This window comes from Sciurus vulgaris (assembly GCF_902686455.1).
Source record: "Sciurus vulgaris genome assembly, chromosome: 1".
In the NCBI taxonomy this organism is placed as follows: Eukaryota; Metazoa; Chordata; class Mammalia; order Rodentia; family Sciuridae; genus Sciurus; species Sciurus vulgaris.
In genome coordinates, this window is record NC_136461.1 from 212,436,761 (window position 1) to 212,463,169 (window position 26,409).

Sequence of the window (26,409 nt, forward strand, 5' to 3'; positions counted from 1 at the left end):
AAATATTGAAGATGGGACAATGGGAGTAAAACACAAGTACTTCAGATGTCTCTCATAAAGTTATCAACCTGCTAAAGTCACTCTCTACGTGCCAGAAAATGATCTAACAAAAACCAGTCCTGTCAGTAGAGGAGGTCACAGTGATATCTGCATTATTAACACTTTATGCTTCTATCTTTCCCAGAAGCTATTTGTCCAACAATTCTTCTATTCCAAAATCTTTAAACTCAGTATTGTAGGCACAGAGTATAAGCAAATCTGGGATGTTCTCCAACAGATAAGCAATAGCATAGCTATGTTATTCTCAAAAATACTGTCTAGATACTTTTTTCCTATACAATCAAATGCTCAGTGGCCACACAGCCTGCATTAGTTGACATTAAATGCATGTACTGTGCTGCAAGTTCATCTAAGTTTCCTTTGTTATTTTTTAATATGTCTACGAGAAAACACCTGCTTTAGGTTGATTTAGGGATACTGACCTATGAGGACATCAACTCCACTTTTAAGGTTAGACTATTATTGGGCTTACTGAAGGAAAAGGGCTGGAGAAAAAACATCACAACAAAGCTCTTTAGGTCAGTTAAAGGCCATCTCTCTAGCTGGGATATTTAAAAAAAAAAGAAAGAAAGAAAGATCTCACCAGCTCACACGCTAAAACTTAATGACTCTAATAAAAATCAATAGCAAGAAAAACAAATCATCTAATAACCAGCTCACTCATTAGCAAAAAAAAAAAAAAAAAAAGCAGATTAACTCAAATACTTTCAGACCAAAATGTAACACCTACCCAAACTGCCTCATCAATCAGTTGTGGGGGCGGGGGGATCATTTTAAAAACCTAAATAAGCTTGATATTTCTTACGAAGATAACAATGGTTCAACTCCTGAGAGAGTGCTCAGAAGGGCTAAAGGTGGAGTGAAGGCAATGTCTAGGGATTAACCTCCCACAAATAGTTTTTAAAAACCTAAAGTACCACAAACACACTAAACTTGTCTATGAATTACAGAACAAGATATTGCTGCTGCTTCTTTTTATCTTTAGAAATAAACAATATTTGTAGGCTCTGCCCTTCAATGTGAAAGCAGGATATAAGGGGAAAAAAATTGAAATCATCTGCTACCCAAATTTTTGGGACCATACATTTTAACTGTGAAACTAAACAGATGTACCTCCTCCTTATTTCAATCCAACCACCTCACCAAAAAAAAAAAAAAAAAGAAAAAGAAAACTAAAACAATCCAAACATGATTATTTTTAAAATTCCTTGAAAGTATTAAAATTTCTAGAGGAAAGAAATGAAATGAGGAAAAACAAGAACAAGGAGGGAGGAAAGTTTAGGAAAGGCGGGGGGACAGGGGCAGGGAATCAATGGGCCTCTCTTTTATTTGGCGACAAGCAAGTGCAAGAAAGTTCATTTGTAATTTGTTCAGTTGTCTGTTTTCTGCGCATCTGCATTCTGACCAGAAGGGACTTTGAGGTTTTTCTGAGGCGCATGAGCACCTGCAGGCTCTATCCTCTTACAGTAGTTCTTCTTTGTCTCAATAATCTCAAAGCCAAACTTCCTGTAGAAGTCAATTGCTGACTCACTGCTGATCTGAACGTGCAGATAAATGTTGTCAAAAGTGCCATCTTTTTCACAGATGTTTAGGACGTGATTTAACATTTAGTTCCTATTCCTAGCCTTCGGTAAGGTGCAAGACATCCTAGTGTCATGATGTCAAGTCTCTTCTGATTCTGTGACTGATGCACCCTGCAGCATACTGCACCTACAGCGATACCAGTGAAATAGGCACGTTTTGCTAGCTCGCCAACCTCCAGCACATCCTTGTAGAACTTGTCATTGTAGCTGACTGGAAAAACGGCCTGGTTCAGTCTCTTCCACTGTTTAACATTGTGTGGTGTCACATCTCCCAGCGAGCTACCGGTCCGGCTACCTTTCAGCTTCCGCGCCTGCTGAGGCCGTCCTTACCACCGCTGTCAACGCCGTCGTCCTCGCCGCCCCGCTCTCGGCGCCCTCAGCCCGGGCCACTCAACCCCACAAGCCGGCCTCCTCGCCTAGGGCACAGAGCTGAAGGGGTGACGGGGCCGCGAAAGTCGAGCGCACCCTGAAGTCTCCGAAGGGGGCGGGGGTGCCTCCAGCCGCCGCGCTGATGCCGCCGCTTATCCACACGTGCACTCAGGGCACTCAGCTCCCGCCGCCGCCGCCGCCGCCTCCGCCAGCCTCCTGTAGTTTCTTGAATATGGAACATACAGTATAGTGACTCTCTACATGACCTTGTCTGCTAATTCTTTCTTTTGTGTCAAGTGCAGGTCAGTTTGCATTGATCCATTCATCCTCGTTATGGGTCATGTCTTCCTGCTTCTTTGCTTTCTCCCTCCCTTCCTCCCTCCGCCCCCCCTTTCGTGTGGGGTGTTGAACTCAGGGCCTTTTGTATGCTACATCAACCCTCCTGGCAACCTTGGAGTCAGCCATTGCATTTAACCTTGTTGGCTCTGGATATTTTTGCATCCTGTGTCACCCTTGAATTTCATGCTAGGATGTGGCTAAGTTTCTTGGGTACAGTTTAGTCCATTCAGGGCTTGCTTTTACCTTTGTTTGATGAGACTGAGCAACATTGAGTTTAGGGAGAGTTTTATTTCATTACTGAGGTAAAGCCCCTCTGTAGCACTTTGCCCTGTATCTGGTGAGTTCTGTGCTTTCCTCTCTGGTCTGGGAGCAGCACATTCCTGACCCTTTGTAAGCTCCAGATATTGTTTCTGCTAATCCCTTTGGGTGGTTTTCCCCCAAGTCTCCGTTCCTTTTTCTACTGGTAGCACTTGTATTAGTTTTCTGATGTTGCTGTAACAAATTATCACAGACTTAATGTTATTACACAGATTCATCACCTTAAATTGCTTGAAGTCAGAAGTCTGACATGGGTCTCACTGGGGAACATCCAGATCTAGGTAGGGCTCTGTTCCTTTTTGGTGGCTCTGGAAAGGATCTGTTTCCTACTTTCAGGTTGTTCACAAAATTTGTTTCTTTGTATTTTTAGGACTGAAGAAGTCCCTGTTTTCTTTCCAGCTATGAGCTGAGGGCTTTTGTAGGCCCCCTCCATTTCTTGTGTCAAAGCCACCTTCCTGCATCTTCAAATTCGTCAATGGTGGGTTGAGTGTTTCTCATGCTTTGAATTTCTTTTCACCTTCTTTTATGTCTTCCCAACTCATCTGGACAGTTTTCTTGTTTTTTTGGAGGGAGGGGGTAGTATGGAGGATTGAATCTAGGGCCTTGCACATTCTAGGTAGTTACAGTCATTGAGTTACATCCCCAGGCCTTTTAATTTTTTTTTTTTTTTTTTTAAGGCCTCACTAAGTTGTCTAGGCTGATCTTAAATTTGCACATCTCCTACCTCAGCCTCCTGAGTAGCTGGGATTACAGGTAGGTGCTACCATTCCTGGCAAAATTTTCTGCTTTAAAGGATTTGTGACTAGGTTGCTCTCACCCTGATAATCCACAGTAATCTCATCTCTAGGTATATAACCTTAATCTTGTCTGCTAAATCCCTTTCCCATATAATGAAAATGTTCACATATTCTGAGTGTTAGGAAATGGGTATCTTTGGGGACATTATTCTGCCAACCCACAGCATTGATAACAATTCACTGAGTGCCTAGAAGACCCTTTGCAGGTCTCCAGAGTTCTCTCTGGGTGTGTTAGTCTGCTTTCCATCACTGTAACAAAATACCTGAGATAATTAACTTATAAAGGCAAAAGGGTTATTTTAGCCAACGTATGATCAGACAGACCTGTTGCTTTTAGCATATGGGGAGGGTATGAGGTAGACATGGTGGGGAGTAAGTGACAGAGGAAAACTGCTTACCCTGCAGCCAGGAAGGGGATGGGGCCAGGTCCAATAATCCCAAAGGGGATTATTGGATACACCCGATAAGCCAAAGACCTCCCATTGGGCCCCACCTCCTAAAAGTCCCACCTCTCCCAATAGTCTTACCCTGGCAACCAAGCCTTTGGCACCTGTGCCTTTGGGGACACTTACCAAACCATAGCCCTGGGCGACTTTCCCTGCTACTGGAGCCTGCACACAGCTTTTGGAATTGATCAATACCCTCGATTCTGTTTCTCAACTTGGATGCTTGTGACCCTTTGACCTGCTTCAAGGCCTCGAGGCTCTTCCTCCCAGTGCACTGGGGTAGTTGAAGGGCTCCCTCATTTCCCACCCCTTGGGGCTCACTGATCTTCATTCTCTGATGTCCGCCATTGTAAGAACTACAGTTTCATGTGTTTTGTCCAATTTTTATAGGACTTTTTTTGGTACTAGGGATTTGGCCTAGGGGCACTTAACCACTGAACCACATCCTCAGCCCTATTTAATTTTTATTTAGAGCCAGGGTCTTACTGAGTTGTTTAGCACCTCACTTTTGCTGAGGCTGGCTTTGAACTCGTGATCCTCCTGCCTAAGCCTCCCAAGCCACTGGAATTACAGGCGTGTGTCACTATGCCTGGCCCCAGTCTTTTTTGTGTTTTATTTTGAGACAGAGTCTCACCAAGTTTCTGAGGTCTTACTAGCCAGCTGAGGCTGACTTTGAACTCATGATCCTTCTGCCTCAGCCTCCCAAGTTGCTGGGATTACAGGTGGCTTATCCAGTTCTTGAGTTGTTCTGGCTGGGAGGGCTAGTTGGTTCCTGTCACACTCACCTGTCTGGGGCAGGTTACCTCTGGTGCCTGTCCATCTTCGTTTGCTTCTTTTTGAGTTGGGTGAGGGCCACCCTTAGAGGTGTGGTTAGGTTCACCTTTCGAATGGTGGAGGTCAACAGCTGTGGCTTTACACAGGGCAAAGCCTGTCCCTGGCTCCTCCCCCTGGCAGACTCAGTCCGGGTCGGGAACGTGGGGTTTGAGATTTCATGCCAGCTGTGCCATCCCCCTTGAGAGCAGTGCCTCTTTCTGAATGGGCCTGTCTCTCTGGGCCTCACAGTTGCTGGGTTCCGCCCTTTGACAGCTGGTGTTCTGCCTTCTCCTTGCTGTGCTGCAGGTGGAATGTGTGTATCCACGTCCTGTTCTCCTTGTTGCTTTTAGATGCCTTCCAGGAAGGGAGGGCAGTGCTGTGCTGATGCCACATTGTCACAGCAGGTGCCTGCCTGCCTGTCTTCTGGGGTCCCTGGGAGTTTCTGGTCTGTTAACCATCCATCCTGTTTCCGTGCTCTTAAGGGTTTACCCTTTTAAAACGTGCATCTTTTCTGTCATTTCATTGGAGTTTTGGTGTGGGGGGGTGGATGCCTGGGGTCAGCCTGCCTTCCTGAACTAGAATTCTCATTTATTTTTAATTCCTACAGCTCCCAAGATTGACACCATTTCTGACCTTGCCTTCTCTCCATGTGGGCACAGTCCTTTGTGATGCCAGGGGTGGATCATGGAGTCTTTCCTTTATTTTCCCTGGAGTGTGTGAGGAAAGAATGCTGGAGGGGAGGAGATGAAGGGAACCAGGGGGTTTATCAGTGAATAGAGGCCACATAGTTAGAGTGGAGCTGGGTGCCAGGCCAAGGTGAGCCTGCAGTCTCTCTGACCTCCGGAGGACAAGGCATAGGCCATGTATATGAGACCATGTGGTGAAGTGGTCGAGGCCTCGTGTGCTGGAGGGGCCATCTCTGCAAGTGGCACTTCAAGGCCTGTGACGTTTGAGGCACAGTGTGGTCCACTTGTCTCCTCAGTGAAGAGACAGGTACTTTGGGTGGAGGAGCAGCTTTGCCTGCCAGGACTCAGGATGGTGAGGCCACACTGTGGGCCAGTGCTTCCCTGAGCTGCCAGATCCTGGCAGGGGGGTGGGGGTGGGGGGGGTGGTCCATTTGGCTCCTTAAATTTTACCAACTGCAGCAGAGGTATGCCCCAGGACAAATTCATTTAACTCTGTTTTATACAAAATAGTAATTGCCTATGAACTTGTGTTATGGGGGCTTATGGATCAAATCCTGTGTTCTGTATTCCAGGCTGGAGAAGCTCTCCATGTGCACTTTGGGCAGTAGAAGCTGAGAACCCAGAAATGGCAGAGTCCTACATGGAGAGTGAGTGCTGAAGACATGGGGTGGATGCCAGGTGCCTTTTGCCCTTTGGCTGTCGAGACAGGCCAAGGCCAACATGAACTGTTCACTTGGCACCTGGGGGCCTGGTGGGATCTGGGCCAGATTGTGGAGCTCCCCTGTTAGAATTTAGGACCCAGATGAGCCATGGCATTCAGAAACATGGCTTTCAGGAGCATGATTTTCCCAAGTTTTTGTTAATGAGAAACAAGAATGCAATGATTGTTCTAGCCTACTTGGGCTGCTCTGAAAAAATACCTTAGACTGGGTAACTTATATGTAATAAAATTTTTTTTCTTTTTTTTTTTTTTTGACGGTAATAACTCAATTTATTTTCTTTTTTTAAAATATTTTTGATTTTTAGACACATTTTGATTCATTGTACACAAATGGGGTACAACTTTTCATTTCTGTGGTTGTACACAATGTAGATTCATACCATTCATGTAATTATACATAGAATAATACTGTCTCATTCTACTATCTTTCCATCCCCCACCCCCTCCCACTCCTATATACCATCCAAAGTTCCTTCATTCTTCTCTTCACACACCCCCAGCAATCCCCCCTCGTTAAATATCATCATCCATTTATCAGAAAACATTCATCCTTTGGTTTTTTGGACTTGGCCTATTTCACTTAGCATGATATTTTCCAACTTCATCCATTTACCAGCAAATGCCATAATTTTATTCTTCTTTATGACTGAGTAATATTCCATTGTGTATATATACCACAGTTTCTTTATCCACTCACCTATTAAAGGGCATCTCAGTTGGTTCCACAATCTAACTATTGTGAATTGAGCTGCTGTGAACATTGATGTGGCTGCATCACTGTAGTATGCTGCTTTTAAGTCCTTTGGGTATAAACCAAGGAGTGGGATAGCTTGGTCAAATGGTGGGTCCATTCCAAGCTTTCTGAGGAATCTCCATACTGCTTTCCAGAGTGGCTGCACGAGTTTGCAACTCCACCAGCATGTCTGAGTGTGCCTCTTTCTCCATATCCATACCAACACTTACTATTGTTTGTGTTCTTGCTAATAGCCATTCTAATTGGAGTTAGAGGAAATCTTAAGGTGGTTTAATTTGCATTTCTCTAATTACTAGGGATGATGAGCACTTTTTCATATATGTGTTGATCACCTGTATATCTTCTTCTGTGAAGTGTCTGCCCAGTTCCTTAGCCCACTTATTGATTGGGTTCTTTGTATTTTGGGTGTAAAGTTTTTTAAGTTCTTTATAAACTTTGGAGATGAGTGCTCTGTCTGAGGTGTGTGTGGACAAGATTTTTTCCCACTCTGTAGGCTCTCTTTTCACATTGTTGATTGTTTCCTGTGCTGAGAAAAAGCTTTTTAGTTTGAATCCATCCCAATTTTTTGATTCTTGCTTTTATTTCTTGCGCTCTGGGGGTCTTGTTAAGGAAGTCTGGTCCTAAGCCAACGTGGTGGAGATTGGGCCTACTTTTTCTTCTCTTTGGTGAAGGGTCTCAGGTCTAATTCCTAGGTCCTTGATCCACTTTGAGTTGAGTTTTGTACAGGGTGAGAGACAGGGGTTTAATTTCACTTTACTGCATATGGATTTCCAGTTTTGCCAGCACCATTTGTTGAAGAGGCTATCTTTTCTCCATTATAAGTTTTTGGCACCTTTGTCTAGTGTGAGATAACTGTACTTACGTGGATATGTCTCCCTGTCTTCCATCTTGTACCATTGGTCTACCTGTCTATTTTGGTGCCAAAGCATGCTGTTTTTGTTACTGTTGCTCTATAGTAGAGTTTAAGGTCTGGTATTGTGATACCTCCTGCATCACTCTTCCTGCTAAGGATTGCTTTAGCTATTCTGGGTTTCTTATTCTTCCAGATGAATTTCATGACTGCTTGCTCTATTTCTGTAAGGTACGTCATTGGGATTTTAATTGGAATTGCATTGAATCTGTATAGCACTTTTGGTAGTATGGCCATTTTGACAATATTAATTCTGCCTATCAAAGAACATGGGAAATCTTTCCATCTTCTAAGGTCTTCCTCAATTTCTTTCTTCAGTGTTTTGTAGTTTTCATTGTAGAGATCTTTTACCTCTTTGTTTAGATTGATTCCCAAGTATTTTTTTTTTGAGGCTATTGCAAATGGAGTTGTTTCCCTCATTTCCCTTTCAAATGTTTCATCGCTTGTGTATAAAAATGCTTTAGATTTATGCGTGTTGATTTTATAGCCTGCTATTTTGCTGAATTCATTGATGAGGTCTAGAAGTTTTCTGGAGGAGTTTTTTGGTTCTGGTAAATATAGAATCATGTCATCAGCAAATAGTGACAGCTTAAGTTCCTCTTTTCCTATTCGTATCCTTTTCACTTCTTTAGTCTGTCTCATTGCTCTGGCTAGAGTTTCGAGGACATTGTTGAAAGAAAGTGGTGAAAGAGGATATCCCTGTCTTGTTTCTGCTTTTAAAGGGAATGGTTTCAGTTTTTCTCCATTAAGAATGATGTTGGCCATGGGCTTAGCATAAATAGCCTTTACAATGTTCAGGTATCTTCCTACTATCCCTATGTTTTCCTAGTGTTTTGAGCATGAAGGGTGTTGTATTTTGTCGAACGCTTTTTCTGCATCAGTTGAAATAACCATATGATTCTTATCCTTAAGTCTATTGACATGGTGGATTACGTTTATTGATTTACGGATGTTAAACCATCCTTGCATTCCAGGGATGAACCCCACTTGATCGTGGTGCACAATTTTCTTAATATGTTTTTGGATACGGTTTGCCAATATTTTGTTAAGGATCTTTGCATCTATATTCATCGAGGATATTGGTCTAAAATTTTCTTTCCTTGATGTGTCTTTTCCTGGTTTGGGTATGAGGGTGATATTAACTTCATAGAATGAGTTTGGTAGGTTTTCTATTTCCTGGAATACTTTGAGAAGTATTGGAATGAGTTCTTCTTTGAAGGTCTTGTAGAACTCGGCTGAGAATCCATCTGGTCCTGGGCTTTTCTTGGATGGTAGGTTTTTAATGGCTTCTTCTATTGCATTGCTTGATATTGATCTGTTTAAATCGTGTATGTCCTCCTGGTTCAGTGTGGAAGGAGCATATGTCTCTAGAAATTTGTCAATGTCTTCGGTACTTTCTATTTTGTTGGAATACAGATTTTCAAAGTAGCTTCTCATTTTGTTATGTATCTCAGTGGTGTCTGTTGTGCTATTTCCTTTTTCATCACGAATTTTAGTCATTTGAGTTTCTTTGTCCGTTTTAGTGTGGCTAAGGGTTTGTCTATTTTGTTTACTTTCTCAAAGAACCAACTTTTTGTTTTGTCAATTTTTTGAATAGTTTCTTTTGCTTCAGTTTCATTGATTTCAGCTCTGATTTTAATTATTTCCTGTCTTCTACTACTTTTGCTGTTATTCTGTTCTTCTTTTTCTAGGGCTTTGAGCTGTGATATTAGGTCTTTTAATTGTTGACTTTTCATTCTTTTCTTGAATGCGCTCTATTCAATGAATTTTCCTCTTAGTACTGCTTTCGTAGTGTCCCAGAGATTTTGATATGTTGTTCCATTTTTCTCATTTACCTCTAAGAATTTTTTTGTCTCCTCCCTGATGTTTTTTGTTATCCATGCTTCATTCAGTAGCATATTATTTAGTCTCCAGGTGTTGGAGTAATTTCTGTTTTTTATTTTGTCATTGATTTCTACTTTCATTCCATTTTGATCTGATAGAAAACAAGGCAGTATCTCTATTTTTTTGCATTTCCTAAGGGCTGCTTTGTGGCATAACATATGGTCTGTTTTCGAGAAGGTTCCATGTGCTGCTAAGAAAGTGAATTCGCTTGTTGATGGATGGAATATTCTATACATGTCTATTAAGTCTAGGTTATTGATTGTGTTATTGAGTTCTGTGGTTTCTTTGTTTGGTTTTTGTTTGGAAGATCTATCCAGTGGTGACTGGTATATTAAAGTCACCTAGAATTATTGTGTTGTAATCTATTTGATTCCTGGAATTGAGAAGGATTTTTTTGATGTATAGGGATGCACTGTTGTTTGGGGCATAAATATTTACTATCCTTATGTCTTCCTGATTTATGGTTCCCTTAAGCAGTATGAAATGTCCTTCTTTACGCCTTCTGGATAACTTTGGCTTGAAGTCCACTTTATCTGATATAAGGATGGAAACCCCCGCTTTTTTACCAAGTCCATGGGCGGGTAGGTTTTTTCCCATCCTTTCACCTTTAGTCTGTGGATGTCTTTTTCTATGAGATGAGTCTCTTGCAGGCAGCATATTGTTGGGTCTTTCTTTTTAATCCATTCTGCCAATCTGTGTCTTTTGATTGATGAGTTTAGGCCATTAACATTCAGGGTTATTATTGAGAAATGATTTGTGTTCCCAGTCATTTGGCTTATTTTTGGTTTTTAAGTTTATCTTGGTTTCTCCTTTGAGTGGTTTTTCTCTAAGGTAGCTCCTCCCTTTGCTGACCTGCATTGTTGTTTTTCATTTCCTCCTCATGGAATATTTTGTTGCGAACTTTCTGTAGCGCAGGCTTTCTATTTGTAAATTCTTTTAACTTTTGTTTATCATGGAAGGATTTTATTTCATCTTCAAATCTAAAGGTTAGTTTTGCTGGGTATAGGATTCTTGGTTGGCAACCATGTTCTTTCAGAGCTTGGAATATGTTGTTCCAGGCCCTTCTAGCTTTTAGAGTCTGAGTTGAGAAGTCTGCTGCTATCCATATTGGTTTCCCCCTATATGTAATCTGATGCTTTTCTCTCGCAGCCTTCAAAATCTTATTTCTATTTTGGATGTTAGGCATTTTCATTAATATGTGCCTTAGTGTGGATCTGTTGTGATTTTGTGTATTTGGTATTCTGTCCGCCTCTTGTAATTGATTTTCCATTTCATTCTTTAGGTTTGGGAAATTTTCTGATATTATTTCATTGAATAGGTTGTTTATTCCTTTGGTTTGTATCTCCGTGCCTTCCTCAATCCCAATAATTCTTCAATTTGGTCTGTTCATGATGTCCCATAGTTCTTGGAGATTCTGTTCATGATTTCTTACCATCTTCTCTGTTTGGGCCACTTTATTTTCAAGATTAAATATTTTGTCTTCATTGTCTGAGGTTCTGTCTTCCAAGTGGTCTAGTCTTTTGGTGATGCTTTCCATTGAGTTTTTTATTTGGTTTATTGTCTCCTTCATTTCAAGGATTTCCATTTGGTTTTTTTTTTTTTTGAGAATTGCTCTCTCTTTGTTGAAATGATCTTTTGCTTCCCGCAGTTCTTCTTTCAACTGCTTATTGGTATTATCATTCATTGCCTGCATTTGCTCTCTTATCTCATCCTTTGCTTCACAAATCATTTTTTTTTTTTTTTTTTTTTTTACTGACAAAACATTTTTAATTGTTTTGAATAAGTAATACATACACACATGAGTCTCAAAATAAAAATAAAAGGACTGGGGTTGTAGCTCAGTAAGAGTTCTTGCCTAGCACGTGTGAGGCACTGGGTTTGGTTCTCAGCACCACATATAAGTTAAAAAAAAAAAGAACCATGGACAAATAAAAGAAATTAAAAAAAAAAATCTAAAAATGTATGTTCGGAAAAGGAAGTTTTCTAATGCTGTCCCCAGAGGCGATGACTTCTCTGGATCCTTCCAGGATGCAAGCATCAAACTTTATTCTAAATGGTTAGTGGTGGCACACGCCTGTCAGCCCAGAGGCTCCGGAGCCTGAGGATCGCAAGTTCGAGGACAGCTTCAGCAATTTAGTCACACACACACACACACACACACACACACACACACACACACACACACACACACACACACACACACACACCCGCTCCGTTTTCTTATACCAGGGATTGAACCCAAGGGCACATAGGCACTGAGCCACATCCCCAGCTCTTTTTATTTTTTTCTGCTGAGCCAGGGTCTCACTAAGTTGTTAGGGTCTCGCTAAATTGCTGAGGCTAGCCTTGAACTTGTGATCATCCTGCCTCAGCCTCCCGAGCCACCAGGATTACAGGTGTGCGACACCGTACCCGTCAGCGAGACCCTATTTCAAAATAAAAACTAAAAAGGGCTAGGGATGTAGCTCAGTGGTGAAGAACTTCAACACATAGTCCCAAACTTAAAACAAACAAAAAAGTGGTTAACTGTTAATATAATTAAAATTAGCAAGTATCCAGGACTTTTTTTTTTTTTTGTCATATTCTTATTTTTACAGATTAAGTGTTAAAAAATGAGTCAAATCTTCAATTTTCCTTACCTGTGCCTCTCCTCCAGGACTCACCTGGGGAGGTCAATTCCCTCAACTCCACGAATCATCTTAATCATGTATAATCTGAAGTCCTTTTCTGACATTTCTTCTACCATACTGTTTTGGATTCTATTAATATAGAATCTAGATTTGTTTGGATCATTTTCTTCTCTTGTTTTTTCATGTTGTTCATGTATCTTCCCCTCTAGCAGTGCAGATCTGGGGTATTGCAGATTCCCCCCTTTAGGCTTATAGTGGCCCTATAGGTTTCCTAAACCTTTTCTTTAAGGGGGAAAATTTTTTTTCTTATGTTTCTAGAGACTGGTAGGACCCAAATCAAGGCCTGCAGATTTGGTGTCTGGTGAGGACTGCTCCCTGCTTCCTAGGTGGCGCCTCTTGCCATATCCTCACATGACAGGAAGAAGGGACTAGTGATTCCACTGATCCTTTATAAGGCACGACTGCACCTGCTCTCAGGATGGTCACCACCCAGAGGCCTCATCTCTTGAAACATCACACTGGTGTTAAGTTCCAGTGTGAGTTTGGAGAGACCAGTATTCAGGCTACAGCAGCCAGTGTAGATGGAACCAGAGATGGCGGCTTCCCTGCAGTCCAGCACGCTTTGAGTGGTTGTCCCTGATGTACTGTGCCTTCACCCCTTTTTAAACAAGCCCTGGCATGACCCAGTGTCTATTCTGGCTGGCCACTGAGGGCCTGCTGCCTATGTTGGGGTGAAGCTCTGGCCAGTGTGGCTCTGCCTCCTGAGCTCTGTCTGTGGGCTTGAGCTGTACCTTGGGCTCTGTAAGTGCCACTCTGAGTGCTATGTCCTGAACTTGAGGGACCTTGAGAGGCCTGGAATGTGAGGAGTGTTGACAGGTGGAGGAGGGTGGTAATGGGGTTGGGGTGCCTGCGAGATCTGAGGTCAGGGCAGGGATACAGCCAGGCAGGACAGGGCACAGAGCTTTTGGGGTGAAGGAGGGGAAAGGCACACACTCGTCAACAGAGGATGGTCTCCAAATGAAACCCAGAACCTAGGAAATAGGAGAGGAGGATGTCTGTTAGAGGGGCCAGGTTTGGTTCCCTGGGTTGAACTTGGCCTTAGGTACAATGAGGTCTTATTAATTCCCTACATTCCCTTTTTATTAGTTTAGACAGAATTTTGCTAAGTTACCCAGGCTGGCCTTGAACTTGTGATCTTTGTGCCTCAGCTTCCAAGCTTCTGGGGTTATAGACGTGCACCACAGCACCCAGCCAACTCTTGAATATGGGAAGGAAGGGCTGTTAGAAGTCCAGCTTTCTGCTCAGGAAGGAATTCCTCCCCAGAGGGGAGACTGAGCCACACTCCAGTGCCTGTTCTATTCTGTTGCTATGGCAAGTGCCTCCCGGGCTGTCCTCTTTAGCATTGTGGGCATTGGGCATAGTGCTGGTAGAGCAGAGAGCCTGGGACATCCCCAGCCCAGCCTGGGTAACCTTCTGTGGGGTGGCATGACTGGTCAGCATGTTGTAGATGCCCCACCTTCCCTGGACCAAGTGCAGGGTCTGTGGTTGCTGATCGTTCTGCGTAGTGCTGTGTTCATTTGTTGATTCCTCATTTCACATCTGGTCCTGCTAGAGTGCTGTGGGCGGGGACTGTGGCTTTATTGCTTCATTCGTTGTTCATCACCAGTGTCCCTGCCCCTTAACTCACTGCCCACTACATGCAGGAATTGTGTCTGGCAGACAGGCCCACTGGACCCTGAGGCATTGGGCCAGTGGTGCCAGAATGTGCTCTCTCCTACTGCTGAGTCTGGAGGATGTCAGCTGCAGGAATGGCGGCTGTGGTTGTCGGGGAGGCCTCAGGCACAAGCCACCGACTCGGCTTTGTCACTGCAGAACTATCCTTCACCTTGCTGGATGCCATCACCGACAAGGAGCCTGTGGTTCAGGAGCAGGTCTGCCATGCTCTGTGCTCCCTGGGAGAGGCGCGTCCCAGGGAGATGCTCCGCGCCTGTGACGAGTACCTGCGACAGCATGACAAGGTACCTCTCTCCCGTGGGCGTGCTGTGGTTTGGGAGGAGATGGCCAGCAGGAGCCACAGGTTAGGCACCCAACTAGGCTGTTAGTGGAAAGTGACTTCTAAGCTCCCTCAAGGCTGGGTGTTTCAGGATGCTAACCCTCCCTGACTCACCACTTGTGGGGTATGACTGTGTCCCCCATAAGCTGGGGTCCTGTGTTTGGGGCTAGGCTGTGGCTGCAGTAGTCCCTGCTCATGAGCAAGCCATTTGCTGTGCCTGAGTGGCTCTCCCTTCCCAGGGAGAAGAAGGCTGTTTCCAAATTGTCCTATCTTGGAGGCCACCAGCACATCCACTATCCCCTCCCAGAGGAGCTTCTCCCAGGAAGGAACAGGTCCTTCTCTTGTAGCCCTGGAAAGTCCCATCCCTCCTGCTAATGGGGCTGACTTACCAGCTCATGGGACTCTGGGGATTCTCTCTTCAGCCCTGCGTGGATGTCAGATTGCTGGCCCAAGAGCACAACTGAGACTGCGCTGGCTCTGTTTGAAATTATCATGCATATTTTCTGGTTTTCCTTGGTGCAGGGTTTTACAGTTTCTAAGGACCACTATTATTTTTTAATTGACATTGATATGTGAAAAGGGACTTCTACACGTGTTCCTCTTTCTTATCTGTCGACTGCCACCTCTTGGAGAAATTGCCCACGGCATGAGGGCGCTGCAATGGTGCAAGGTTCAAGATGCCTCCTGGAGGGCCTCTTTCCTCCCCTTCTGCCCTTCTTGCTTGCTTAGGAGCTGGGTGAGCCAGTGGTGCTGACGGGGCCGTGCTTGTGCACAGGTCAGCACTGCGTTGCACGTGTGCCTGCCTTGTGCTTCTTTCTCCAAGGGCTGCGTGCTGCACTAACATGCCAGGCACCTCTGTGTGATGTGGCACACTGGCATCTGTGTCCGGTTATGGGACAGAAGGTGAGGTGACCTGCTGAGGACCTGCCAGGGCCCTGTGGGAAGGAGCTCCTCTGTGTGACTTGTGGCTTGCTGCAGAGCCCCTTTGACCTCTGTGTTTGTCTCTTCCACTTTACCTTTGACTTCACCCCTTTTTACTTTAACTGACTGTAAACAGAATTTCCACTTCCAGTTGCATGTGTACAGTGAGTTCTGATCTCCATCTTTTGGCCTATGACTCTTCCCCCAACCCTCTCACACTGGCTCCTGGTGACTGCCTGCGGTTTCCGCTATTTGCCTTACAAGTTTGAGGCCAGCCTCAGCAAGTTAGTGAGACCTTGTTTAAGTAAAAATGAAAAAAAAAGTGCTGGGGAGCTGGGGCTGTACCCCAGAGGCAGAATCCTCCTGGATTCAATCCCAGGAGTACAGTAGTGGAAGACGGTAGGGCTCACTTGAGCTGAGGTTCACGCGGTGCTTCATGGCATCAGCTCCTGGCTGCACTAGGTGTTTGTGTTCTGTTGTCACAGACCTGGAGGCCTGTGCCTGCACCGCCTGTCTCAGTGCAGAGAGGCCCTGGGCATGGCTCTGCTGCCCTGTGAGCTGTGACCTCAGGGTTTTAGACATGGCCAGTCTTGTACACACCCACCAAGGTCCAGCACAGGACAGACTCCATCTGGGGCTGGGGAGGCAGGTGGAACGAGATGCAAAAATAGTAAAGCAATTTTCAATCTCTTTCCTCCCTCCCTTCTGCTAGTTTCCACTTCACAAGCTCCTATTTTCCAGTCTCTTGAGAGTCTCATCCTAACATAAGGGGATTGTGGTGGGCTGCTCATCTCTATGCAAAGGCTGTGAGAGCCAGTGCCCCCACATGCAGGGCTGGGCCGGCCCCTTAGCATCAAGCACTTGAACCCACTATCGGCTAGAAGTGGAATTGATTCCAAGGCCACATGGGGACATTAGGGCCCAATATCAGAACTGAAGTGACCACTGGGTTCTGTTCCAGCTGGAGTGGAGACTTGGCTTTCGTCCTGAGGTGCCCTGTTTAGAGACAGAGGCACACATGAGCTCCATTCTCCTCTGTATTTTCACAGCCCAGCACACTTCTGTGACCAGATGTGTTGGAACTGTCTTCCACACACCCAGCAAACAGTTCGTCCCTCTGGATGTCACCTGGGTGTCTTCTGGTTCAATTCTATTCTGATACCATCTGCCTGGAGGTAGTGTCAGATCCCACAGGTTGAGGGCTTCGTCCCCAAGGTAGACCCCCTTGAGGTGGCAGCAGTAAGCCCCTTCTCTGTCCTGTGATGCTGAACACCATCTACGGTTCGAGGTTCCCACAGCTTCCTCCTTGGGTTTAGTGAATTTTTAGTGACTCATGGACTCAGGAAGTACATTTGTTTACTGGTTTATCAAGGATATGACAGAAGGTGCAAATGGACACCAGAGAAGAGATGCTGAGAGTGAGGTGTGTGGAAGGGCGTAGGATTCCCATGTCCTCCCTGGGTGTGCCACCTGCTGACTACCTGGAAGCTCCTTGAACCCTGTCCTTAGGTTTGATGGAGGATTCATTCCATGGGCATAATTGATTATCCTACAATCAACTCATTTCAGTCCTTCTCCCCTCGCTGGAGGCTGTGGTGAGGCGTCAAGTCCCCAGCCTTTAGTCCTGCTTTGGTCTTTCCAGTGACCAGCCCCACCCATCCTGTCATCAGCATACAAAGGCACTTTGGAGCTGGGTAAGGTGACCCATGCCTGTAATCCCAGCAGCTCCCAGCAGCTGGGGAGGCTAAGGCAGGAGGATTGTGAGTTCAAATCTAGCCTCAGCAATTTAACAAGGCCCTAAGCAATTCAGCAAGAATCCTGTCTCTAAATAAAATGTAAAAAAGGGCTGGGGATGTGGCTCAGTAGTCAAGCACCCCTTGTTCAGTCCCAGTACAAAAAAAAATCCCCAAATCAAACAAACACACACACAAAAACAGACACTTTGGAGAATCTAAGAATTTTAGAAGTTGTGTGCCTGGAAACTCAAACTCTATTTCAGGTTATCACATTGTACGAGGGCTAACATTGGGCCATTGAAGGGCCTAGTTCACAGGCTTAGGGCTACGCTGACATGCTCTTACGTGGGGGGATTTTGTGGCCACCATTTTTTGTTTGTTTTCAAGAGTGAAAGGAGCAGGATTTTTTGGGGTGTGAAGATCAGAAACAACTCTCCCAGGGCAGGAGGGGACCTCGTAAGAGTTGCCCCTGTCCCCCCCCCCCCCCCACTTTGAACTTTGATTGGTCAGGCCTGGGGAAAAGGCAGGCCGCCTCCTTGGCCACCCACTGATAATACCTGAGAACCATGGAGCTGGACTCATGTGCCCTGCCTCCGGCCTTCTTGTGGCGAGCCAGCCTTGTGCCTGTCCTAGTTCTGCACCTCTGAGGCAGATGTGGTCAGCGCCCAGGTTCTGTGGCCCCAGGCTGTAGTCTAGTCCCTGGTGGGGCCTGATGGACAACACAGAGAGGACTGAGCCTTGACCATCAGCCAGCTTGACTGCTTGTGGTGCTCTTCAAGGGGAAACGGAAAGGAGACCTTTGCCTTGAACGTGACCAACAGGGACGATCCTGGGGGCTTCATTTTCTTCAGAGTGAGTTATGTTCTGTGTTTCCTGAGGTCTTGGTGACCTTTGCCTTATAGCAAGGAGAGGCCCCTAGCTGGGCGTGGTAGTGTGTGCCTATGACCCTAGCGACTTGGGAGTCTGTTGAGGACGACTTCCGAACCTTAGCGGGAACCTACCTCTAAAAGGACTGGGAATGTGGCTTAGAGCGTCCCTGGGTTCAGGCCCCAGTACTGAATGGAGTAAAAGTGTACGACTATCATGCATCAACCAAAAAATGCATGCCTGGTCATTTGTAGATCTCCCCCAAAAAGAGGCCCTTGAGGTGCTCCTCCATTGGAAGGCCTGGACAGTGAAGTGGAAGGGCCACACAGTGTGTTACCACCGGACAGTTCAGACCCAGCCCCAGGCACAGGTAGTTCATCCCTGATTTGTTTATTTTTATTTATTTATTTATTTTTGAAACCAGAGATGGAATCCAGGGGTGATTGATCACTGAGCCACACCCCAGGCCTTTTTTTAATTTATTTTTTTAGTTGTAGATGGACGACACAATATCTTCATTTTATTTATTCACTTCTGTGCAGTGCTGAGGATTGAACCCAGTGCCCCACACATGCCATGCAAGGCAAATGCTCTTAACACTGAGCTACAAACCCAACCTCCCTTTTTATTTTTTATATTTGCTTAGGACTTCATTAAGTTGCTGAGACTAGCTTTGAACTTATGATCCTCCTGCCTCAGCCTCTGGCGGCCCTGGGATTATCTGTGTGTGCCACCAGGCTAGCTGCGTACTCTATTTAAACAGCAACTTCCTGGGGTAGTTTTCACAGAGTGTTGTCCCCACCTCCCAGTCACAGACCCCTCCCGGGGTCACAGGTCCCTGCAGCTTGGCCTGTCAGCAAAGCTGCAAGAGGGCCCTGAGAACTTAGGCCCAGGAACTCTTTTTCTTCCCTTTGGGGAGAAGACAGATGCCGCCCAAAGCTCCTTTGTGTACTCAGGGAGAGTTAGCTGCCAAAAGGCCACGTGGACTCCTGAGCTGTGTCTGTGGGCTGAGAGCTGGGGAGAGGCTGAAGCTGGCTCCAGGTCGGGGGGAATGGTGTCCACCTGCTTTATCAGAGTTGCCTCCCAGCAGGTGATACTTGCAGTTAAATAGAATCATACCAATTCATGTTAATTTTCCAATTTTTTGCCCCAGATTTCCTCACTCTGTTATACATGTGGGCATCCGAAGGCAGCACTCCCCAGAAGGGACAGGTGGCCACCTACGGTAGCATTCGAATACTGGTGCCTGCAGGGCTACGAGGCAGGGAGTGCAGCAGGGGCACAGCTGCAGCCTGTGCCGGGGACTGCTGCCCGGGCCTGTGTGCTGTTCCTGTCCCTTGGGGTGTTAGGATCTGCACTGTCCGTTTCCAGGAGTAGGAGTCCTGTCCCCTTGTGGGCCCGGTGATGAAGGGTGATTGTGTGGCACAGCAGACATGCCTGTCTGCCCATGGACACAGAGACCTTGGCATTTCTTTCCTCACCGAGCTGTGCCATGTGTCCCACATGGGATGGAGTTGGTGTGTCCACTGCAAACATGCTCTCACTCCCACCCTGCCACTGTGGGCAGTGGTCTTGGACCAGACAACTAGGCATCAACCAGGAGGGGCAGCAGTGCCACCTATAGGCACCACCTGTCCTGCCCTACCCTGCCCTCCCTCCCCTTCCTTCCCCTCCTGGTTCCCTGGGCACATGCACTGCTAGGAGGCTCTTCTGGGAAGCTGGATGCCTTCAGCAGCAGCTCCAGGGCCCTTTTTTCTGGGCCTGGCAGTTGCCGCTCTGCAGTGCGTCTGTGGTCCCAGTCTTCCACATGCTGCTCAGCCCATGCCATTAGTGTCCTCAGTGGAGGTGAGGACAACTTGAGCTGCTAGGGTGGATGGTGGAAATGAGTGACAGGACCTTGGCAGGTGCACCCAGGAGGAGTCAGCAGTCCTGGGGCAGAGGAGATGGTGGCCGTGGTGGCAGCGTCATTATTTGTGACTCAGCATTTCATAGCCTTCGAGAAGGGCATTGGGAGGCAAGCACAGTCCTGTCTTCAAAGAGAGATGAGGAAAGGAGGGCCTCCTCTCCTCAGACTTGAGGAGGCCCAGGCAGGGGGAGTAGAGGGGTCTTTGGACCTTCTCCTGACCAGGAAACCCTGCTGGCTATCCTGGGCATGCAGAAGCCACCAATTCATAGGCTCTTCTCAGCCCTTTCAAAGATGTGTGGGCACTGAGGCAGGTTCTGAGGACCCAGAGGGTGCTGGCACATGCCCTCTGTGTTGGAGGTAGGAAGTAGTCTTGTGCAGTTGAGTCCCTGAAGGAAAGCAGAAGCTATGGGTGCTGCTCACCTCTGGCACCTTCCCGGGGCTTCTTTTCTCAGCTGGCTCATCCCTACCGCGCACTAGTCCTGAGGGCCATGGAGATGGTCCTGAGCAGCCACATTCACCAGCTGGACAAGGACACAGCCAGCATTATCATCCTCCTGGCCTCCAGCGAGATGACCAGGACGAAGGTATGGGCGTCTGGTCTTGCAGGCTCAATCCTGCCATGGGGAGGAGACTCCTTTTCCTCAGTCTGTCTATCCAAGAGTGTCAGGAATGGGGCTTTGTGTCTGACTGGCTTAGGGCTGGCAGAGACCCTTGGTCCTATGCACACCCTCCTAGGTCAGGGAAAGGCCACCTGATAATTTTCAGAGGCAGAAACTGAAGTGAGAACAAAGTGCCTTAATGCAGGGCACTAAGGGCACTGGTGCTGTGTGCTCCTGGCCTGGTGTCTGCCATGGTCCTCAGGTGTGGGCCACTCTCCTCAAGGCCTTACCTGACCGCTCCTGGCTCTGTTGCTTCTCCTGTAGGGTGAGGGCCCTCTGGAGGGGAGGCTGTGCCGTGTGGTCCCTCTGACCTGCATTTAATAGGGACACTGAAACAGGATGTCTTGTCTTTGACCACCTGTCACCTAGGGCAGAATTCTTGCTGGAGCCTGTGGGGAGGATTCACGGCGAGGTCTGCCTTATGACTTTTTGGGGTGCAGGACTTGGACTGTGATTGGCAGCGGGCTGCAAGCAGCGTCCTGGTGGCTGTGGGGAAGCGGTTCATCAGCCAGGTGATGGAGGAGGTGCTCAGCAGGTTCCAGCCCGGGGTCCTGCCGCACTGTTCTGTGCTTCAGACACTTGCCCGCCTCTCGGTGTCCAATGGTAGGTGCCAGCTTGGCTTGGGCCTCTGTGTCTGAGCAGTCTGAGGGCCCCTGGGTCTTGGCACTCTGCCACCTGCTCAGGCTGGTGGGTACTTGAGGCCGTGCTGATGGTGCTCTGTGGCCTTCCTTGCCTGAGCAAGGTGGGCATCGGCCTTGACTGCAGCCCCTATGACAGCTCCTCTCTTGCAGCATTTGGCATGGTCCCCTTCCTGCCGTCCATCCTGAGTACCATGCTGCCCATGCTGGGCATGGCGAAGCAGGATGCATTGAGGGTGGTGTTCTGCTGCGGTAAGATGACTGGGCTCGGCCGCCTACCTCCTTCACTTTGACCTCAGGGGCCCCTTTGGGGGGGGGCTCTGTTTAAGAAATATCTGTTCTGGTAGGTTCAGGTGTCTAATAGCTATAGGAAGGCAGGTGGGCCGTTGGAGGGAGGGTCCCCTGGCCAAGCCACTGCCGAGAGGAGGACTCCAGCACGCAGCAGATGCTGCCTCTGCCTCTCATCGCCTCTGGACAGGCCTCAGGCTGGAAGGGAGCTGTGCCTCCTTGGAGCACAACTGTCCCCTCTGCCCTGTGTCTGTTCTGAGCTGGTAGTGACCATCCCCCGGGCATCTTGGTGATGGAGTGGCACCCTGCAGCCTGTCTGTAGCCCCCTGTGTAGGTCTTGGTGTGACCCTGTGTCAGCTGCAGGTGCTAGGTGGGACTGCTGGGGTGGAGGCCACCCTGCTGGAAGAGGCGGGTGAGCTTGGCAGAAGACAGGTTCTGGTGCCTGGTCCTTTCCAGTTCCTCAGGAAGATGACCTTGTACTCTCAGGTCTAATTCCCTTTCGGGTGGAGGTTGGTTAGGAGGTTCCCTGCCTCCTCTTCTGGGGATATGTCGAAGGGGCCTGGTGCCAAGGGAGGACCTGGCTTTGGTGTGGGAAGGATGAAGGCACGGGGGTGACTTGGTGCTTTGGCTCTGGATTCTGGCCTGGTATTTGTGTCTGGGGTCTGTCTCTCCGTGCAGTGGCGGACCCCCAGTGGGCTCCAACTCCCACCACCTGCTTCACAGCCCCTGCATTCCTCGCCTTGCTCTGCCTCTCACACCTGCTTGGGACTGCAGCCCTGGGTGAGGAGGAGAAACCCTACTTGACCCAGTTCTGGCTGATAGGGGATTTGTGACAGGCCATTGTGTTGGGTGTGGCCTTGGGTACCTATGTGTAGACCCTGAGGACATGGGAGTGGGGTTGGATGAGGGCTTTTCCAGGCAGAGGCCAAAGAAGACTGGAAACAACCCACACTGTGCTGAGTACTTGGCCTGATGTTGACTGCTTGCTGCTGCCTCCTGGTGGCTCTCCTTGGAAGTACCTGCCCTTGGCCTGTTTGTCTGCAGCCTGAACCCTGTCCAGGTCTTGCCACGTCAGTGCCCTCTTCATGCTGAAGCAGGTGAACTGGTTCAACAGGGACCCTTGAGGATGCCCTTATCCATGCATGCTGCTCAAAGGATGAGTCATACCTGTTGCTGGAGGACACTGTGGTCCTGTGGCTGCAGCAGCCTCAGTGACGCCCCCTTTCTGGTAGGAGGGCTGTGGGCATTGCTTCAGCAAGAGGGGCCAGCGCACAGCCTGGCGTCATGACCAGGCAGGAGAGGAGTGGAGAAGTTCTGAGACAGGCCCTGCAGGGCAGGCAGCTGGTGGTTCTCGCCTCGGGAGGGAAGTCTGTCGGGAGCAAGACGAACAGACACATGACTTGGGACGCGTAGTTTAGAGAAGAGAATGGAGCAGAGAGAAGGCCTGTGACCAGCATGCAGGGAGTTGTGAATGTGCTCCAAAGAGGAGCCTTGTCCAGGTGACAAGTAGAAGACATCAAAGAAAGGTCAGGAAAGAGGGTTGAGGAAGCCCCTTAAAATAGAGCCAAACGTAGAATTGTGGAAAACAGAGAAAGTGACGGAGGAGAGAAGCGAAGGTGGACGAGCACCTCCCTCTGTGCCTCCCCAGAGTGACTGGAGGTTTGCTGCTCCAAGAAGTGGATTGAGTGGAGGGGGAGGATGCCAGGTGCCCGTCGGCCTGCATAGCTCTGGGGGCCACTGATGTCCTGACCTGCAGGGAGGCTGGGGCTATGGGAGTGACACATACCTGGAGAATTTAGTAGATGCCATTGTAACAGGACCCCTGACTCCAGAAAAGCAGCATCAGGAGGAGGAGACTTAGTGGCTGTGGCAGCCGGCTCTGAGCAGCAGCGTGGCTCCTGGCTCTGCCAGGCCAACCCCAGCTTGGTGAGGTTGGCAGTACCGAGGGGGTTGGTGGCCATCATTCACAGAGATGAGACCCACTGACAGTTGCCTCCTGAGAAAGGGAAATCAACATAGGGAATGTGTGTGGAGTAGCTCCTTGAACTTATGGGAGTATAAGACTTTGATTGAGAAACAGCCTGGGCTGAGGTTGTGGCTCAGTGGCAGCGTGCTTGTCTAGCACGTGTGAGGTCTTGGGTTTGGTCCTCAGCACCACATTAAAAAAAAAAAATAAATAAAATTATGTTCTTCTACAACTAAAAAATAGTAAAAACGAAAACAAAATCTGCTGGGTGCTGTGGTATACACCTGTAATCCCAGCAGCTTGGGAGGCTGAGGCAGGAGGATCATGAGTTCAAAGCCATCCTCAGCAAAAAATGAGGCACTAAGCTACTCAGAGAGATCCTGTCTCTAAATAAAATACAAAATAGGGATGGGGATGTGGTGCAGGGGTCAAGTGCCCCTGAGTTCAATCCCTGGTTCCCAAAAAATAGAAAAATTTAAAAAATAAAAACAAAAACCTGCTGGACTGGTTGCAGTGGCAACCTGCATTCCCAGCAACTCGGGAGACTGAGGCCAGAGGAACACAAATTCAGAATCATCCTGGGCTACTTAGTATTCCCTGTCTCAAAATAAAAAGGCTAGGGATGTAACTCAGTGGTCAAGCCCTGGGTTCACTTCCTAGCACCCTTCACCAATAAAAACCTAACAGCAGGTAGGTAGGTGGGTTTTGCCTCTGGCGATGCAGTGACCTGTCATTCGCAAAAGCCTTCCTGCTCTGGATGACCTAGACTTGCTGACCAGTCTGACACACATCCTTCTGATCAGAAAGAAACCCTGGGTCCCCAGAGGGTGTGAGGAGTGGGCAGAGGGTTCTGTCTGCCCCAGGACCTGGGTTGGGGAGACAAGGATGGTGGGGAACAAGGCCTTTCTGTGCATCAAGTAGGGCCAGAACCTACCTGAACTGAACCCCTCTGGGGGCCTCTCAGCCATGTCCAGCATGGATGAGAAAAGGGTTAACTGCCAGAGAATGGTGTTGGCTGTAAATTGATCAATTACCCATAAACTTATCTACCCTAACATACAAGAGCCAATACTCCTTTTAAATGAGAGAGGGGCTTGACAGGTCCGGCCATACCAGCTCTGGCCTCTTAAAAACCTGGTATAGCCCACTTTTCTTTTATTTAGACACAGGTAAAGGGGGCCAAGACTAGGAGGAGCTTCTGTGATGGACAGAATAGGGTGGAGTCAGGGGAGCCATTTTCTCAGGGAAATTAGACCTGGAACTGTCTGATTCTGTTAGATAAGGATGCTTCCCACAGACCCCCAACTCCTGCCCTCAGCAAAGGATGACCCATGGGAAGCCATCCACCTTGAGCCCTGGCAGGGAGGTCGTTTTCTTTCAAAACTTCTTTTAGATTCTCCTTCCTAAGAATTTGTCACCATGGTCTGCCCTTATGTTGATGGAGGGCTTGAGTTTATTCCTTCTATTGGACTGTGAAGGCAACTAGCTTTGTGTGAGCTAGTTAGAATTGTCCTTGGAGGTAGGCCAGCATCATATAAAGTCAGTTCGGACGGTGTTTCCAGGCCCTTGGCAGAGGAAAGTGCAGTCTGGGGCCAAGTTGTAGCTTGAGCATGCAGAGCACTGATCACTGCCTACACAGCACACTCAGAGCAGAAAGGGATGGCTTGGAATGACCCAGTGTGGGATGCAGAACTCCAGAGTGAAGGGGTGAAACAAGGAGCAAACATGCAAAGAGCAAATTCTGTGAAAAGAAAAGGCCAAATACAAGTTTTTTGAAAGGAAACTTGTCCAGTGAAGAGGAAGCAAGTACCATGGACATCCATCTGCAAACCTGGAGGAAAATGGAGAGTGGGTGGGTCTGAAGACATCCCAGGGGCAGCACCAAGGAAACAGGATGGAGAGAAGGCGTGAATGGTCAGGCATTAGAGGAACACGTGCTGACCGTATCTCTTGTGACCATATCACGAAAGAGAGGAATCCTCATGCTACCACATACAGCAGACCCAAAGTGGCCAAATGAGAAGATGCCCATCCCAGTGTATTCTGTCGAACGGATGCTAGGATGTGTGAAATGGACACCAGGAAAGCCCACGCCTGCTGGGAGCAGAGCCGCCGATTGCTGACCCCCACAGTGGTGCCAGAGACCTGCTCCTTGGAACCTTAAGCCCATCACTGGGGAGGGGAGAAGGCGCACGTGGCCGAGGCAGATCCCACTGCCAAGCCAACACTCGGGCTGGAAAGGGTGGGGAGGCTGGCAGGGGGAGTAGGACGGACTGTGCAGTAGCAGGAGAGGAACCACATGCCCCTGGTGGCCTCACTGTGGAGAAGAGGAAACTGGTGCTGTGTGCCATGCACTCTATCTGGGAGGCAGAGAAGTGCCACGTGACTTAAGCAGAACCATCCCAGGTAGGGGAGTTGCCCGGAGTTTCCTCCCAGAGCAACAAGGGAAAGGACAGTTTCCAGGTTCTGTTTGCTATCTGAAGACCACGTTTACAGTGAGATAGCTCATGTGCCTAGCCCGCCATCCAGGTGCCTGTACCCAGTCTAGATGGTTGTGGATACCTGTGGACAGCTCACCTTTTGTAAGATTCAGTAACCCTTGATCTGTTGACTCGGTTCCAGAACATGGGCATCTGGAAAGAGTCCTGCCTCGGCAGCTGTCCTGTCGCCTTCTCGAGGGCCAGCTTGCTGACCCCTCACACATTAGCACCTAAGCCAGGCCTGTGTTCTGCTCCAGCCTCGCACTTTGCCTCCCGCTGGACCATGATCTGACCTCCATGATCACTCTGAGCCCTGTGGATACTGTGGGTACTGAGGCCACTGTCCAAGCTGCAGGTCATACAGGCAGCAGCATCCTCTCTGGGAAGGCCTGTGTGCCCATGCCCAGCACCACCCTCCCTCCAGGTCTGTCCTCCCACATTCACATGGCAACCCTTGGGAGATATGAGGCATGAGCTGTCTGTGAGGGAATGTGGGCTGGAGAAGCTTGATTTCTGTCTCCACAGTGGACTGGAGTAGACAAAGGGCACCTTGGGAGGTTCCCATAGGGGTGCCATAGGGAAGTT

At 47.9% G+C, this 26,409-nt stretch overlaps 1 protein-coding gene and 1 pseudogene across 5 annotated transcripts in view; one reads left to right on the plus strand and one right to left on the minus strand.

The window, feature by feature from the left end:
* Positions 1–1,251: 1,251 nt before the first annotated feature.
* On the minus strand, positions 1,252–2,253 carry LOC306654517 (N-alpha-acetyltransferase 50-like; annotated as a pseudogene). Its single transcript has 2 exons — positions 2,044–2,253; positions 1,252–1,954 (listed from the first exon to the last, which is right to left on the minus strand). The product of its transcript is annotated as an N-alpha-acetyltransferase 50-like (transcript).
* Positions 2,254–2,479: 226 nt separating this feature from the next.
* MROH1 (maestro heat like repeat family member 1) overlaps positions 2,480–26,409 on the plus strand; it is an 87,842-nt gene continuing 63,912 nt past the window's right edge. For 2 of the 4 annotated variants that reach the window (XM_079132116.1, XM_079132118.1), the window contains exons 1-8: positions 2,480–3,147; positions 3,347–3,422; positions 5,076–5,170; positions 5,984–6,058; positions 14,183–14,328; positions 20,246–20,377; positions 20,893–21,055; positions 21,244–21,342. In XM_079132116.1, coding sequence (XP_078988242.1) covers positions 5,110–5,170; positions 5,984–6,058; positions 14,183–14,328; positions 20,246–20,377; positions 20,893–21,055; positions 21,244–21,342 — 676 coding nt within the window. In that variant the 5' untranslated portion in view covers positions 2,480–3,147; positions 3,347–3,422; positions 5,076–5,109. The remainder of the gene's footprint in view (positions 3,148–3,346; positions 3,423–5,075; positions 5,171–5,983; positions 6,059–14,182; positions 14,329–20,245; positions 20,378–20,892; positions 21,056–21,243; positions 21,343–26,409) is intronic. The other 2 variants (XM_079132119.1, XM_079132117.1) reach the window with 2 other exon arrangements.